The sequence below is a fragment of the Exophiala oligosperma genome, assembly GCF_000835515.1.
Source record: "Exophiala oligosperma strain CBS 72588 unplaced genomic scaffold supercont1.5, whole genome shotgun sequence".
Classification (NCBI taxonomy): domain Eukaryota; kingdom Fungi; phylum Ascomycota; class Eurotiomycetes; order Chaetothyriales; family Herpotrichiellaceae; genus Exophiala; species Exophiala oligosperma.
In genome coordinates this window covers 3,105,785-3,120,190 of record NW_015622822.1, presented here as the reverse complement: position 1 = coordinate 3,120,190, position 14,406 = coordinate 3,105,785, and the positions used below count along the sequence as shown (strand labels likewise).

Below are 14,406 nucleotides of genomic sequence, written 5' to 3'. Positions count from 1 at the left end.
TCAGACAATCATTTTCTCCTATGCTTACCTGTGTACTCCGTACTTTCCATCCTCCTCGCGCTTGTTGACCACAATTCCCTGGTACGCACGAGCCAAATGAAAGCCCGAAAGTATTCGAGATGACAAGAAAGATTTCGGTTGATCACTGCAGAGCGCTGTCCGGTGTAGTCTAAAAAAGATATTGGACTTCACGTGCGGTGACTTATATTTTAAAATTGGACACTGGCATACCATCGACACGATACTAGAGACTATAAACGTCGCCAAGGGAACGCAAAGGCCATTGTTCTAGGGAGGATCGTACATGGAAAGCTGCAACTGGGAGTTTTCACAAAGGGCAAAGAGTGTGACAGTGTGATCGCACCCCACTTGACGTTGGTCACAGGTATTCAGCGAGGATAGGAATCGTTGGTAACAAGAAGATAGCTTTCGTGATAGGCGTCGTGCAAATCTCTCCTCCCTCTTTGGAAGTATGATTTCACATGGTAGGACCGAGAAGCGGTGAGTGCACCCATGAAACTCCAGGAAATAGCAGAAAGTCATAGTGGAATAGTCTCCATCTCAATCAAACACCGTCCACCTCATCCAGGATGCATTGGCTTTAGAACTCGTCCTTTGACTGCATTGCTCGTTATCTTCATTCCGAAGAGGCAACTATGCAGGCCTCCTACTCTATTACTTTGCAACCACTATTCCCAAAAGCCAACGCAGAATATCCGCATCATCAGACATTGTACCAGTCATCGGCGACTGATTGCGCGAGATGTACACAAAACTCTATGAAAGTCAACGCTTGCTCACATTGGCATTTCAAGATCCAAACAGGTCGTCAAAATGTCAAAGCGTGACCCCGGCTCATAGCAAAATCAATGGGACAGCGTGCTTCCGTGTCGCGCGGCATGATGTACTGTTCGGTGATGAATATCGACCGACCCGCTCGAATGAGTCCGATGCCGTCGTGGTTTGTTTTCCGAACCACTGTTAGACCTCCGAGACTTGGATTGCCCTCCATGTGAATCTGCTCGGCGTCTCTGATTACTCGAGTGCTTGTTAGAAACAGCCATCAAGGTCACTAAAATAAGACGATGGTCTCTTAGCCAATGGAAGGATAGTATGGGAAGTGGAAGCAGGGGACGAGTTTGCATGCTGTCTGGTCGAAGCTAGTTTGATCCACGTACCGATGATGTTTTTGTTGCTGAAGATTCATCGTGCAACTTGAGAGCGTCGAGTCTCTCTTGGTTGTCTTGTGTGGCATCTGTTTCGACCTCCTTTGTAGTAGTTGCAGCTGAGATTGGCTTCTCAGTTCCCGATTTCATTTTGTTGGCTTGCTCAGTGAGTTTATCCCACTTTGCTTGACGAGCCTTTTCACGGTCGTCGGCAGTGTTCTGCATTTCGCTGTACCCGTGAGAACATTCATCAAACAACTGAGGATTGATCTCCATGAACAGTTTCATAGCATTGTAGACCATGCCATGAATCGTCCTATGTATAATTAGAAGACGTACATATCATCGGGGTGACCATGACATACCGATTCCAGTGACCTTTAGAGTTCTCATAAAGAGGTGCAAACATGATAGGCAGGATGGTCTCGACATTGTCGCTGACGAGGTTGCAGAAGTACTCGTTATTCCAGAAGTACAATGCACGTTCTGCCACCTAGAAGCTGTAAGTTACTTATTCACTCAGAACAGTATTGGTCCTACTTGGAAATGGGGGCTAGCCACGGATTTGGCTAGTTGATTGAAGAGCGGTTCTTGGACTTTGGCGAATTCCTGAGGATCCATAACCTCAAAAATGTCTTCTACTTCGTTCAAGAACATGACCTCCTTAGTACTATTGGTCTTGGGCCAATAACGAAGGAGACCGAGAACAACCTGGGACATCGTCAATAACGGTGAATGGGTCTTCGACATGTAGACAATACCTCTTCTGTCAAGGCCGCATCCTTCTCCAAAAACTGGACAATACAGTATGCCAATTGTGGATGGTACATGCTTAGGCTTTTGACCTTGTGCATGGGAAGAAGAACCCTTGTTAGGAACAGCTTATGTTCTTCTTTGAGGGGTAGAGCAAAGCCGTTGATGATTGAACCCAGAATTTCGAGTAACTCGGCTATGCCGTTGAACCTCTCTGTCTCGTACGTAAACTGGAAAAAGACATTATTGATAGACCTTCTGATATAAGATCGAAGGTTTAAAAATTTGCCGTAGATGCGGTGCAGTGTGGTTTTGAGAAAGTCCCTTTCTCGGGGATCCTCCGAGTCGAATAGTTCAAGTAGCTGAAGGACAAAGTGATGGTCAATGTATGCCTTCGCGATATTTGTATTGAAATCTTGGCTTTCGATGAATCGTAAGAAGAACTCATAAACCACCTGAATATGGGGCCATGCCACTTCGAGGACAGGCTCGTCCTCTTCTGGGTCAAACGCTTCTCCTTGTGGGTTGACTGGCGGTGGCACTGGGCGAAAGAGATTCTTGCTGAACATTTCGACCACTTTAGGGTACATAGGCTCCGTGATGACAGACCTGTTGTTGGCGACGTAATCCAGGAGCTCATGGAGGGCGAGTCGCTTGATCTCTTTCGACTTCATGTCCGCAGTCTGATCATTGAAGTCGAATATGATGTTGCACTGATCTATCTTCTGCATGAACAATTCCTGCCGCCGGTTCGGAGGAACTTCATGGAAGCCCGGTAGTTTCTCAAGGTCTCGTGCTCTTTGGTCGGAAACGTCGAAGCGTGAAGAATGTTGTCGCTTGGGGGTTCGTACGCCTTCTGGGACGTCCTTCGGTGTAGTCTGTAATCGGTCGAAGAGCAATGACTTCTGGCCTGCCTTCGGCGGAGCGAGGTCACCAGGCATCGTTTCAGTAGCACCTGGTCCAGGGATGTGAGGAGCGCTCGGGCTGATTATCACGCTGGGCGCAATGTGACCTCCCTGGCGTCCAGGTGTGTTTGGCCCACCAGGGCCATGACTAGCACCCTGGGACATAAAATGTTGACTTCCAACACCTGTTCCTTGACCGTGTCCAGTGTGATGTAGCGTATTACCATGGGTGCTCAACCCGCCTTCGTTATTGGGCCCTTTCCCTCGGATGTCACTGACATTTGTTGAGGATGAGTTGGGCGTTGCCGCGTTGGAGGCGTTTGGGGATCGGGAGTCGGCGCCGGGAAGCGTCGTCGAGGAGGAGAGAGGAGACGCGGTGCCTGAAGACGAGTCTTTCTTCTTGGAGGATTTATTCGAATCTTTCGCTCTCGATAACTGCTCGTGCTGGACATCAGTGAGCTGGAGCACTGGAGCGGGGGAAAAGCAGGCCGGAGAAGCTGGGTTGATCGGGAAAAACAACGTCGGAGATACGTACCACTCTTTGCCTGAAGCCTTTCATGTTGTCTAGAGAGCCCTAGACTTGTCACTCGACTGATGGCGTCAACAGAAATGTCGCAATATCGCGCCACCTCTTTTGACACAAACGAAACAAGCTGTTACTGTTTCATCCGTATGAGGCTAGGTGGATGCCGAAGATGATGGGCACGAGGGTCTGGATGGGAAGAGTCCGATTGTGTGGGAATGCGGCGTCAGAGAGATTATGTCAATTCCTCATTGTAGGAAAGCGAGTCGCTGGGTAACAATTCGGGCGACAATAACAACGTTGGACTGTGGAGGTGGAATGGAATTAGCAAAGACCTGCAGAAGGCGTTTTGAGGCGACATACGGAGTGCAATAGGAGTGTGTTGACGTGTGGTGTGTGTTCGTGGGCCAACAATGGTCGAAGAAATGGCTGTGGCTTGGTCGAGTTGAATTGACGTATGGCTGATCAATGCAGATACAGTACATGAACGTCCATTTGCGTATTGTATGGGAACGTCGCTACAGGAAGGTGGTGGTGTATTTGCGAGTTCAAGATGAACGGTCCATAGAGTGCCAGGAGAGGAGCGCAGGCTGGCTTTGGGTCAGTGGGGGCTTCTCAATTACAAGCGACAACAAGATGGGCTTCTTAGAGGTCGGAGCGTTGTTGCTAGAGCCGCTAATAAGCTGATGACCACATACAATCTGCCAAGACATATATATCAATGTCAAACACGCCACGGCTGGATTCTGTATGTTGATGAGATGCAGGCTTCAAGTCTAAACAATCAATCATCAGGATTGCCTATGGGTTGTGATGAGGTACTCCTCTGCTAAGACTCGGTCATGACTCGAGATCTCCACAGGTAATGAGGCCAATATTCGTTCACTCCAGTGCTGCACTATGAAGTTCGAGGATGAGTGCGTGAATTCCAGGTGAAACTCCTCCCAGAACAAAACCAATGGGCGAGAGCCGCATGCTTGCGGGTCAACTACAATCTGCAAAGAATTCTGAGATCTTCCACTCTCTCACATCCACTTTCCGGTGCTGGACATGTCTCTTTTGATGATGGACTCATCGTCAACCCGGAGGTATCGAGTGCCATCCACGCCTGTGCTCTCTCTTGAGCATCCATGCATCGTACAAAACTCGCAGAAGGCTGTCCAGATGGTGGGAGGTCCCAGCGAAATTGCCCAGGCTCTCAATATCGACGGTGAAAAAACCCTAGGGCTCAGATTCCAGTTGGACAACCCGGACAGTCGAACTGTTATCTCATACAATAAGAAGACTGATAATCTACTCCTCAAGCTCACACTGCCTAAGAGGACAGGCAGAAAGAGGAAGCGTGGCTCAGAAGACGAGTTTGTTGAGCACTCACAAGAGGACAATCGAAAAGATGTAGCTTACCTACTACGCTCTCTCCATGACAATTCGAAAAGGTATGAGGCAGAAGTTGTGGGCAAAATCAGCTCCACGCATATCTGGCGCACGATGCCGGATTTAGTGTACTCAACCAGAGACTCGCAATTCCTCCGCGAAGTGCAGTCGAAAATCATGCCACAGGATTACCCGCTCGTCAAGCAATGGTCTCTACCTGAGTCGTACGGACTGCAAGATACCGAAATATTTCCACCTGCTGTACTGTCCACCCAGACTCTGTCTTCAAACTACACGTATCGACAAAATCCGGCTGTAAAGACTGTATCCGACCCGGCAACCGGTAAGAGGTCACTCTTCAACACTCAGGCACCCCAACGGCTCTTCACCTATCAGTGTCAGTGGAACGACGAAAAATACCCAGATCAGCCAAACCCCGACTGCCCTCCTCTCCAAGACTTTCCGGACAGTCACATCCAGTTGTACGGACTCATTCAAAGGCTGTTCGATCAGCGGCCTATTTGGACCCGGCGAGCTCTTATAAACCAGTTTCCGGACGACGCCCCTGTGTTTGCCGCCCGCTATATAATCTCCTACGTCGCGTACGCCCTTCGCTCGGGACCCTGGAGAGACACGTTCTGCAAATTTGGTCTAGACCCGCGAAAAGACCCCTCTTACCGCAAATACCAGACGGTCATGATGCAGCTTTTGCACAGCGGAGAAGGATTCGACCGCTCATGGGCAAGAAGCAAGGACAGGTCTTCCCACGTTTTCACAGGCAAGCCGCCGTACCCGACCGACGGCAAACTCTGGCAGCTGTGTGATCTGGAGGATCCCGATCTGAAACCTTTGGTTGATACGCCGGAGATCAATCTTCGACATGAATGTGAGCTCAGATACTTCGGCTGGTATAGCAATGGGACCATGGCGAAGATTCGAATCGCACTAAAAGCCAAATCGGATGCCCTTATAAGCCACGAGACCTTGGACCCAGCAGCCATGCGGAACTTCTTGACTCTACCGGATTACTGGGAAGGAATGGGTATGGCCGACTCTAGCGATCAGATCAGGACGTCTATGGGATTCTTGGGCAAGGATGCCTCCAAGAAAGAGCTCGAGTGGGCTGCAGCTTACCGATCCCTCTGTCGAACCACCGCTGGCTCACTCCCAACATCTGGTGGTAGTGGAAAAGGTCGACTGAGCAAATCAAAGCGCAAAACGACGTCAAGCTATCTTGAAGCTGGGCAGACGCCGCTGTCCGAAGAGCCTGATGTTCCTGAAGGTTATGAAGAGCCGGAAGACGGCGATGAAGAACAAGACGAAGCTGACGAAGAAGACGAAGACGAGGAGCCAGAGGGAGAAGATCAAGAGCCCTGACAAAACAGTTCTAGTCGAGGCACTCGATATTCTGTGTCTCAGGAGGGATTGTCGTGTAGCATTATGATACCTGTGTTGGATTGGAAATTGCTAAGGCAAAAGAAAAGAATCGTTATACCTCGTGCCTCTTACCGGCCAATGTGACTCCGTTTCTCGATGTATTTTCGCCGTCACTCGGTACCTCATTAGTCAGCTGTTGGGAGAAAGTCCGATATTCGTTGTCTGACGACAAATTCAAAGCATAACTTTCGCCCTCGTTTCTCCGTCTGACCGCTTGACATTTTTCCGTCCTTGAATCAGGGTCTAGTCATCTCGACGACTAAATTAATTAGGCTTCTCTTATTTACCTACTTCTACCAGAAGACAATCTTGTACGTATCTTGAGAGAGAGGGGTGGCATCTAGACAAAGTGTGTGGGCCCTTCTCCCCGTGCATCGCAAAGGAGATCTTCCTTCCCACTTGAGGGACAATATCTCCGGCACTCATGGCTATTGCAGAGTCGGCGTTGCCCACGCCCTCTGACCAATCGACACCGGCATCGAACATCGGTCCCAAGGACGTCTCGACGGGACTATCCAAGTACAAAAAGATCCGATGGAAAAAATACGACCCCAAGAAGCGACGACTGGAAAGTAGGAGTAATCAGTTTGTATTATGGACGCCGCCCACTGGACAAACAGACGGTGACGGCGACGACGACCCGGAAAGGAAACCCTCGCCCTGCAAAGGAGGTTGCGACAAAGGCAAAGACAACACCGCCTCACCGTGGTGCCACCAGGCAATCACAATGGCATCTCCGCTCCAACCTCTTCCCCTGAACGGCACGCGAGTCGATCCGTTCATGTACTTTCCGATCAAGGCCACCGACTGTGTGCGGGACACGATGGACTACTTCATCACCATCTGCAGCGGTTTCCCCGAAGATTCGTCCGTCCCGGGCCCCGTGAACCCTCACCTCTCGTTGCTGCTCCCGTACGCGCTGAAACACCCGATACTGTTCGAGTCGATGATCGCCGTGTGCCGCGCCTCGGTCTTGCTCTCGCTGGACCGTCCCGCGCTCGAAGATGCCGCCTTCATCCAGCACCGCGGAAACGCCATCGCGGGACTCAACACCAAAATCAGGACCAACCAGTGCACCGACGACGACGCTCTGTTGACCGCCACCATGCTCATGACGCTCGAGTATCTAATGGGAAACCATTCTGCGGTCCAGATGCATTGCGAAGGCCTGGAGAAGATGCTACAGCTTCGAGGACCTCTTGGCCAGGAGGGCAAGGAAACCGACTGGGCGAAATTTGTCAGGCACGGGCTGACCGGCTACAAGGCACTTGGATCGTTCGTCACAGGTAGACCGCCTGATATACCGCCCGAGTCTATTGGGTATCTAAAGGAAACCTTCGAAGAACTGTCCCTCGACAAGCCGCTCGCCTACCCCGAACCACCTTTCGATCCAGACCTTTGCACCATACTGTCTCGGCTACCTCCAGGCCTGTCGGATGTCTGTTTGAAATGTCGCATTTCTGTTCAAATGATCATGATGCTAGGAGCGGTCGCAGGAGCAACAACCTTATTAGGCACAAAGAGCCTCCTTGACGGTGTCTCGGTCCCCTTATCTTCCTCTGATGACTGCCTGTTCGACGTCCGACGTCAACAATCTATGGTTCAGGCGCTATTATCATCCTTGCAACGAATGTCCTTGACCTCGGTCGTTCCCGTCGAGCTCAGTCTCACTTCTGGACTTATCTCGTACATGTTCCAACTTCGGTCATTGACCCCACTTAACCTATTCTACGACCCAATTCTTCGCAGGTTCATCGCGACACTCCCTGCTCAGCCGAAGCCAACCTGTGTTGAGGAGCAGCATGCGTTTATCTGGGCAAGCATGGCCGTTGCGGGTGTTCTGGCATTGAGAGTGGCACCGATGCCTTCTAGTCATGCTGTCTTCGATCATGTGCTTGACCTGTTCCCAGAAGCCCGAGACTGGCGTCGCCTAAACAAAATCCTATGTGGCTTCTTTTGGACGAATGATATTGGAGCGCATTGGAAGACGGTTTGGGAAGCAGCAATGCGGCGAAGAGAGTTTCTCCTGCACCGGAATAAAGATCCCAAATCGCGACCTCACATGGTCACTGCAGAGATGCCCGAACATGATTTTGAAGGCATTCGCCGCCACATTGAAGGAGCGCCTCGAGTCATGCGTGAAATGAGTGAAGCTATGGGTATATGCCCGTTCCATCGAAGGGGCGATTGATACGGATACGCATGACCTGGGAACGACAATCTTGGAAGTATATGACAAGATATGAGAGTGCATTATAAATGCTGACCATGACCGCTGCGTGCGGTTTGACTGACTCATGGATGCAGTACAAGTCCATCTGTGATCGCTTTTGGTCAGTGAGGTGCGTGTGGACAGTCTGAACACTCTTGCGAGTGAAAAGAGCTCGTTGCTCGTAGACTTTGGGTCTTCTGATCGTGTTCGGTGATGTTACACCGCCCGCCATGGGGTTTCAAGCGCACCGCAGTTTCGTGACCCATTTGCGGCTTGAATGCCCATAATCCTCATATCGAGAGCTGTTGCAACAATTCTCGTAATCCTTGTTTTGAACATCGACGGAACCCTTGTCGTATCACCACAGGCATGTTCTGCAGGAAATGCCAATTTTTGGGAATCAGCTTGTTTCCATAAAGCAACAAAACGGCCGCAGCCATCATCCAAACAATGTACACCAGCATGATAGCGATATGGAGTCGAAAAGCTACCACCCAGGGTACCACTACCTCTGACTTGAAGTCATAGTATCGATTAACCAACCAATTCCGAATGGGCCTTTTCCGTTGTTGAATTCGCAAATGCTCCTGCAACCCTTCAGCAAGTTGCCAAGCGACCCTTCTGTTGATCTTATCCCAGGTTGTTTCAAGGGCGAACTCCCTGGCGTTTTCTGCCATGCTCGCCAGAAGAGTTGCGTCAGAAAATCCTCGAACCCGTTCAACGAATGTGTCCAGATCGTGAGGGGCGACTAGATAACCCGTCTTTGCATGCTGAACAATATCGGACGGGCCTCCTTCGTCCCGTGCGATTACAGGCACGCCACTCGCCATGCCTTCGAGGACTACCAATCCAAAGGTCTCCGTAATGGAGCAATGAAGAAAGACATCGGCAGAAGCGTAGGCACGGGCGAGGCTGGTGCCTGTTAAGAGTCCAGTGAACACAACATGCTCCTTGGTCGAATTGAACAGCTGACGAACGTCGTTCTCAACGGCGGGATTGAGGTTGCCACCCACAATGACCAGTTTGAAAGGAAAGTCCTGTTCCATCAACTTGGAGGCGACTTGCGCCAAAAACTCAAACCCCTTTTCCGGCGCCAACCGGCAAACGCAGACAAGGATCAATTCTCCGTTGGGAGCAAGCTCCTTGCGATATGACTCATCACGCCGAGAAGGATGGAACAGGGCAGTGTCTACTCCACGTCCAAGCTGCACCAGCCTACTACTGGGAGCACCTGCTTTGAGGAGATATCGGCGAATACCTGACGAAGGATAAAAGATTGTATGGACGCTGCGGTGGCTGAAAAGAAAGCCTTGTACCACTCCCAGTAACCAGACAGAAAATCGTGCAACGGGGCCAGGGAAAAGAATCTCGCTGTATGCCGAGAGGTCTGTCTGAAAATTCAATAACACAACAGGAGGGTCCTGAAGCTGTCGGATTTGAAGCAAGAACTGGAATCCAGTAGATGCCGGACTGGCCAGGTACACGATGTCAGGTTTGAAGGTGCGCTTGTAAACATCTTCGAGCTGAAAGGGATAGACAACTGTCAAGTCAGGGTTGTAAGGGAGTGGGTACCCAGGAAGTCGCAGCTCCGGGATATTGCTGTCCTTGGGTCGCAGTCTTGTTTCCTTGGAATGAGGAGCAACAATCGCGAGTTGAACACCATTGCGTCGCAGGTACTCGACGAGGCTGAGAGTGGTGCGACTCACACCGTTGACCGGACCAAGGGACTCCGTCGCGAGCAGGAGTCTCTTGCCTTGCAGAATTGCGGGAAACCCATCCTCGCATTTGGTGCCATGTTGGTCGCTATGAGATGCTGCCAGTTCCAAATTTAATGGCTGTGGCTGCGACAACTGCTTTGCCATCATCGTGAGGAAGCGGAAACCACTAGTGGCTGTCGCAGTCGCATCAACGATTCGCCGAATGCCGGAGGTGTTATCGATAAGGAGAAAGCGAGGGGTAAATAGACTGCGCTCTTGGCTATTGGCTCTTGATGGTGCGCGGTATTGGGTGCTGTACAGTAGACGAACAGAATCCTTCCTCTTCCTCTTCCCTCTTCACTCTTTTCGTGGTCGAATCCTTGCAGTTACATTTGTCTCTCAGGTAAAAGTTCCAAAGTGCCACTCTTATGACCTTCAATGCCCCTCTCATTCGAAGTTCGGGATGTCGACGTGTTCTCATGATGAATCCTCTAGTGGCAATTTTCCCATTCTCAGTTTCAGCGCGTTATATGTGCTCACTGCCACCACGTGGGTGGAACATCAATATCCCAAGGCTCTTCTATATTCCCTGCATTTCCCATCGTTTTCTCTTCTGTCCATTCACACCGCGTCTTTGAATGCGCGTGCACGCTTCATCCTGATGTCAACTCAGCAAGAGACCATGTGAGCAGCCATTGCGACGCGCTCGTATCACGGCCGTGACTTTTTGTTTGCCCTCGCGATCGCCCTGCCGTTATCTTTAAAACCTGTCCTTTTACGATGCTGTGTGCCTTCGCTTTCCTACAATCTCTGCATCTACGCTGTGGTGGCCAAGATGGACTTGGTACCTTCTCTCGCTGATGACAGCTCTTCTAACTCCTCCTTTGGCCTCTTAACCCCAGAGAGCAGTCCGTTATTTCGTCCTTCTCATCCCAAAGATGCTTTCCCTACGCACATTGCACAGATCCTCAATGATTGTCAGCAGGAAATACCAGCGACCACTAACCGGTGTGACACCGGGGAAGCCCCCAGAACCGTCTCGCCAGAGAACCCTTGCATCAGTCGAATATGCGTGATCGGAGCTGGCTACGTGGGTACGTCTCTTAGGAGCCTTCTAGCAGCGGAAAGTCGAAGCTGACCGTGCGGTTCGACCACAGGCGGACCTACTGCCGCAGTGTTGGCCTTGCATAATCCATCCGTTCGCGTGGAGGTTTTGGACAAAGACCAAGGCCGTATCACGAGATGGAACTCTGGTCATCTACCGATCCATGAGCCTGGTCTTAATGATATTGTCCGATTGACAAGAGACGGCGCTCTTACAAATGACCCAGCGGCGGGATCAAACCTCATTTCGAGACGCGATCCTAATCTTTTCTTCACATCTGACACCGCTGGTAGCATAGGCGCCGCGGACATGATCTTGTTGGCAGTCAACACGCCTACGAAGAAGTCTGGAGTGGGCGCTGGAAGGGCAACGAACATGACTGCCTTGGACGGTGCTGTGAAAGATGTTGCGCTCTATGCCAAAGCCGGAGCCGTTATCGTCGAAAAGAGCACGGTACCATGCGGAACTGCTCAACGAATCAGGCAAACGGTAGGATTACACGCATGAGATGGGCGTAGTCGCCTTTGGTGTATCATTCGATTGACATCTGCTATCTAGCTTGGATCCCTGAGGCCTGGCGTTTCTTTCGAGATCCTTTCGAACCCCGAATTTCTCTCCGAGGGAACAGCTATCAAAGACCTCTTGAACCCGGACCGTGTCATAATTGGTTCGGCAGAATCTTCGTCTGGGCAAGTCGCGGCTGATCTGCTCGCAAACCTCTACACTGCATGGATTCCCCGGAATCAGATACTCCAGATCAACGCTTGGTCGTCTGAGCTTTCGAAGCTGGTCGCTAACGCGATGTTGGCTCAACGCATTAGCAGCATCAACTCTATCAGTGCTATTTGCGAAGCGACAGGAGCAAACGTCAACGAAGTGGCCAAGTCTATCGGCCTGGACGCCCGAATCGGGCCGCAATTCCTCAAGGCTGGCATAGGCTTCGGAGGGTCTTGCTTCAGAAAGGATATTGCCAGCCTCACATATCTAGCGGAATCCCTGGGACTAGACGAGGTGGCCGAGTACTGGAGCCAAGTCAATTCGCTCAATGTCTCTCAACGGCGGCGTTTTGCGAGAAGAATCTTGAGGCGATACAATGAGAATCTGGCAGGCAAAAAGATTGTCATGCTTGGGTTTGCCTTCAAGAAGAATACAGGCGATGCTAGAGAGTCTCCCGCTGTGGATGTCATCAAGAATCTTCTTGACGAGCAGCCCGCGGAGATTGCAATCTTCGACCCATACTGCAACGAAGAAGATATTTTGAGGGAAATCAGCAACTGCGGAACAGCGGACGATGCGAGCACACCATCTCGGGTTAAAATTTATTCAGATCCATATCAAGCCTGCGCCGACGCCAATGCGGTCCTGGTTATCAACGACTGCGATCAATTTCGAAACACAATGCGGGAGCCGCGGATGGACAGTGCCATTGCAGCAGCCTCAAAGCTTGACAGGACATTCTCGGACGAGTGCATTTCAGAGCTTGGGGCTTTATCACTTATCAGTGAAAGGGGAAGTCAATCTCTACAAGGCATCGATTCTGTGGCTGGTCTTCGCGTCGAACTCAAGCCTATTCCTGTGTGCCCAAAGGATTGCCCTGACTGCAAGTCGCGATCCAGCAGTCCTATCACCAAAGAACCTGTTGAATGGGCGAGAATTGTATATAACATGAGGGAACCCAAGTGGGTGTTTGATGGCAGGGGTGTCCTAGATGTGGACGCACTCGAGAAGTTGGGCAACGTGAGAGTGGACGTGGTCGGAAGATGGAGGCCTGAAGATGGACAGCGGAGTTGGTGAGGACGGTCGTCAAGTATTGCCTTTCCATTTTCATTTTCTAGACTCAACATTGGTGATGGGTGCGTGATTTCATGGGATTGACCTAACATTCTGGCAAAGCATTTATATCCCCACTGGCTTACAACGGTGTTCGGTATAGTTTTAAGGACGAGCTGTTTTCCAAACGGCCGTAACCAAAGTTTATGTCGATCATCAATCAATCAATCAATCAATCAATGAATACAATCAGATAGTTCTTTTGGTTGGTACTCGGTATACATCATCACACCACGAAACCTCGCTGTCAGTTTCGGCCGAGATAGGGGACCCAGGTAGACGCCGAAAGTATTTCCCTCTCCACTCGGAATTCGGCTTTGAATTCCGTGTTTCTAAAACGACGGGTCCTTAAATCTGACGACGAGCTTCGAAGCATCTGAACGTTGTTTTAATATACAAGACGTTTCCATCTCGCTTACAACAACGGGTAACGTTCTTAAAAATGGCACAAAGAGCACACGACCTCGCCCTGGGCTTTGTAAACAGCGTTCGCCATGACCCGAGAAAGCAATATTCAGCGATCGCCGTCGCGGCCCTGGCTTCGTTGATGCTTGGCCGAATCGCGTGGAAAGACTACAGACTGTTCCTCAGCTACGGCCCAGGGGGTCTCCCGTCAAACGTGTTTGGATGGACAGCCACCAACATATTGCGGTTGATGGGGATCGACATGACGGACGTGAGCAAGGCCGAGGAGGACGCCGATCAAAGATCGTGGCTGGGGGAGGAATGGGAGCCCACGAAGGCGCAGAAGTCAAGGGACGGTTCGAGGCCATCTGTCGGTCCACATCCGATCCCACAGAGACAACTTGACCAACACGGTCCCAAGGAAGTTCAACAGGTATGTCCACACAGTGGCGTGGTCAACATTTGATTCTTTTTTTTTCTCGGTCATGGTCTCAAGAGGGGCGTCGTGTCACGTTGATAATAACCGAGGGTCCCCACGAACAGAAATTCTTGTCCGACTTCGTTTCCCTGGTCAAACAGAACCCGGACTTGGTCCAGTTCAAACTCTCCCAGTACGAACGGCACACCGACGCCATGTGGGTGGCGGACTCCTGTCCGGTCTACGCCCTGGGGAGTGGCCACACGCGAGAAGTCTCCCACGTCCACACGAACACGGACTACTCGGCCCACGTGGTACTGTCGCCCAAGGACGCGGCCAAGGTGATCCGGGCCGGTTGGGGCCAGCTCCACGCCCTCTCGGGCGTGTCGTTCTTGGGCAAGAAAGTCGTCCCGGCGAATTACGTCTTGCTCTATTCCGCCAGGAGTGACGACGAGGTGGACACGTTGATCGAAATCATCAAGGCCGGGATCGGGTTCATGACGGACGCGAGTGTCGTGAGGTCCTGAGCCTCTCGTCGACGATGACGATCGGAGTTTTGTTTGAACTTTGAAAAGGGGTGG

The 14,406-nt window shown here is 51.0% G+C and overlaps 6 protein-coding genes across 9 annotated transcripts; 4 read left to right on the top strand and 2 right to left on the bottom strand.

Annotated features, from left to right (window-relative positions):
• Window positions 1-401: 401 nt before the first annotated feature.
• PV06_06420 lies at window positions 402-3,957 on the bottom strand. Of its 4 annotated transcripts, none has more exons than XM_016407532.1 (7): window positions 3,711-3,957; window positions 3,360-3,652; window positions 1,928-3,268; window positions 1,707-1,877; window positions 1,532-1,659; window positions 1,179-1,482; window positions 402-1,072 (listed from the first exon to the last, which is right to left on the bottom strand). In XM_016407532.1, the coding sequence occupies exons 2-7, from the start codon at window positions 3,381-3,383 to the stop codon at window positions 1,070-1,072; spliced, it is 1,971 nt and encodes a 656-aa protein (XP_016263136.1). In that variant the 5' UTR covers window positions 3,384-3,652; window positions 3,711-3,957; the 3' UTR covers window positions 402-1,069. The 4 variants fall into 4 exon arrangements, with proteins under 4 accessions (XP_016263136.1, XP_016263134.1, XP_016263137.1 ...); XM_016407530.1 differs by having other exon boundaries at window positions 402-1,031; XM_016407533.1 differs by having other exon boundaries at window positions 1,532-1,877.
• A 158-nt stretch (window positions 3,958-4,115) lies between these two features.
• Window positions 4,116-6,310, top strand: PV06_06419 (uncharacterized protein). The gene has a single exon (XM_016407529.1). The coding sequence runs from the start codon at window positions 4,398-4,400 to the stop codon at window positions 6,096-6,098; it is 1,701 nt and encodes a 566-aa protein (XP_016263133.1). The 5' UTR covers window positions 4,116-4,397; the 3' UTR covers window positions 6,099-6,310.
• A 119-nt stretch (window positions 6,311-6,429) lies between these two features.
• On the top strand, window positions 6,430-10,407 carry PV06_06417 (uncharacterized protein). The gene has a single exon (XM_016407527.1). The coding sequence runs from the start codon at window positions 6,583-6,585 to the stop codon at window positions 8,347-8,349; it is 1,767 nt and encodes a 588-aa protein (XP_016263131.1). The 5' UTR covers window positions 6,430-6,582; the 3' UTR covers window positions 8,350-10,407.
• Window positions 8,477-10,232, bottom strand: PV06_06418 (uncharacterized protein; the record flags this gene model as incomplete). Its single annotated transcript, XM_016407528.1, has 1 exon — window positions 8,477-10,232. The coding sequence occupies one exon, from the start codon at window positions 10,230-10,232 to the stop codon at window positions 8,661-8,663; it is 1,572 nt and encodes a 523-aa protein (XP_016263132.1). The 3' UTR covers window positions 8,477-8,660.
• A 495-nt stretch (window positions 10,408-10,902) lies between the features above and the next one.
• Window positions 10,903-13,168, top strand: PV06_06416 (uncharacterized protein; the record flags this gene model as incomplete). The annotated part of the gene is made up of 3 exons (XM_016407526.1): window positions 10,903-11,161; window positions 11,225-11,661; window positions 11,731-13,168. The coding sequence occupies 3 exons, from the start codon at window positions 10,903-10,905 to the stop codon at window positions 12,964-12,966; spliced, it is 1,932 nt and encodes a 643-aa protein (XP_016263130.1). The 3' UTR covers window positions 12,967-13,168.
• Window positions 13,169-13,444: 276 nt separating this feature from the next.
• PV06_06415 (uncharacterized protein) lies at window positions 13,445-14,352 on the top strand (the record flags this gene model as incomplete). Its single annotated transcript, XM_016407525.1, has 2 exons — window positions 13,445-13,840; window positions 13,951-14,352. 2 exons carry the CDS (start codon window positions 13,445-13,447, stop codon window positions 14,350-14,352), a joined length of 798 nt encoding a protein of 265 aa, XP_016263129.1.
• Window positions 14,353-14,406: the final 54 nt, after the last annotated feature.